Source organism: Eurypyga helias, unplaced genomic scaffold, assembly GCF_000690775.1.
Source record: "Eurypyga helias isolate BGI_N326 unplaced genomic scaffold, ASM69077v1 scaffold40685, whole genome shotgun sequence".
NCBI classification, from domain to species: Eukaryota; Metazoa; Chordata; class Aves; order Eurypygiformes; family Eurypygidae; genus Eurypyga; species Eurypyga helias.
In genome coordinates this window covers 7,575-8,963 of record NW_010252845.1, presented here as the reverse complement: position 1 = coordinate 8,963, position 1,389 = coordinate 7,575, and the positions used below count along the sequence as shown (strand labels likewise).

The 1,389-nt window shown below is 58.7% G+C and overlaps 1 protein-coding gene across 1 annotated transcript; it reads right to left on the bottom strand.

Moving 5' to 3' along the window:
• Positions 1–72: 72 nt before the first annotated feature.
• On the bottom strand, positions 73–679 carry HS3ST6 (heparan sulfate (glucosamine) 3-O-sulfotransferase 6; the record flags this gene model as incomplete). The annotated part of the gene is given in 1 exon segment (XM_010152492.1): positions 73–679. A coding segment is annotated over 1 exon segment (607 nt), but the record flags the coding sequence as incomplete, so codon positions are not given.
• Positions 680–1,389: the final 710 nt, after the last annotated feature.

Below are 1,389 nucleotides of genomic sequence, written 5' to 3'. Positions count from 1 at the left end.
CTGGCCACAGTCCCGGCTCCACACACAGCTGGGAACCCAGGTCCCAGCACAGCACCATGCCCTGTGGATGGCTCAGTCCCACCCAAAATCCTGCCCTGTCATCTGATAAAACTTCATGTTGAAGGGTCTGTAAAACTCCCGCAGGCGCTGGACCACCTGCCCGTCGATTTTGGGGTGCGGCCGCCCCTTGGATTTCCCCAGGCAGCGGGGCTTGCTGCTGCCCTCCGGCTTCTTCAGGCAGGGAAAGCCCTTGGTCTCATTAAAATAGAAATGTTTGTCCGTCACCACCCTCTTGAGACCCAGAAAGTCCTGGACCCGGCCCATCTCCCCAGCCGGATCGCTGACGAGCCTCTCCCCACTGACGAAGAGGAATTTGGAGAGGGGGAAGTACTGCAGCCAGTTGTCCAGGTGCTTGGCATAGATCCCGATCCTCACTGCGCTCCAGCTCGTGTCGACCAGTCCCGTGCTGACGTTTTTGAAGGCCAGGGCCTGGAAGCTGGGGATGGCAGGGTTTTTGGAGAGGGTCTAGATGGCGCGGGTGACGGGGTTGCGCACCACAACAATCAGCTTCGTGTCCCGGGACATGTTGTAGATGCGCTGGGGAGCCTCCTTGGTAACGAAGTAGCTGGGGGTCTTCTCCATCGTGATCTGCCCCTCCAGTGTCCGTGGCATGAGGCTCCTGGGGAGAGAAAGGGACACAGTCAGGGCACTGTCCAGAGGGCATTTGTAGGCTGTCGGTCCCCCACAACCCCCTTCCCAGCCCTGGAAATCCTTCCTGCCCCCTCCTCCTCCAGACCAGTGGGTTTCAGTGGTGGCAACTGGCATCTCAACATTTTGGGATGGGGTTGGTTTCCATCCCAGCCTCCAGACAGGTTACACATCCCGGAGGAGGGTTGCAAAGCGGAGAATCTCACCACAGGGGTCTGCAACCACGGGGTCTGAACCCAAGCAGTGGCTGGGGATGGAGATGCCCACCAAGGCCCCCTCCAGACAGCAAGAGGTTAAGGCCAGAAAAAGATTGTTTCCTTTAAAAAAAAGGCAGAAACCCTCTCCGGGCCAGGCATTGTGCTGTGTAAAATTCACTGCCCTGATTGCTCCCTCCTGCACTTTAATGAGGCATTAATTGCTGGAGAAATTACCCAGGCATGTCACCCCATGAGGGGAGCCAGGGGCTGCAGACTAGGTCCGCCCTCCCACCAAAACAGGCACCTGCCCCAGAGCCCCTCACATGTTCACCCCTTCTTCTTGGGGGTGAACATGTCCTCTCTGGCCACCCGGGTGAAGAGGGGACTTGGTTTCCCCCAACAGTGGAGACCCCCTGAGCCAAGACCATGGGGCCAGCTGGGAGACAGCTCACGGGTCCCTGTGAGCACAGTCCCATCATCCCCA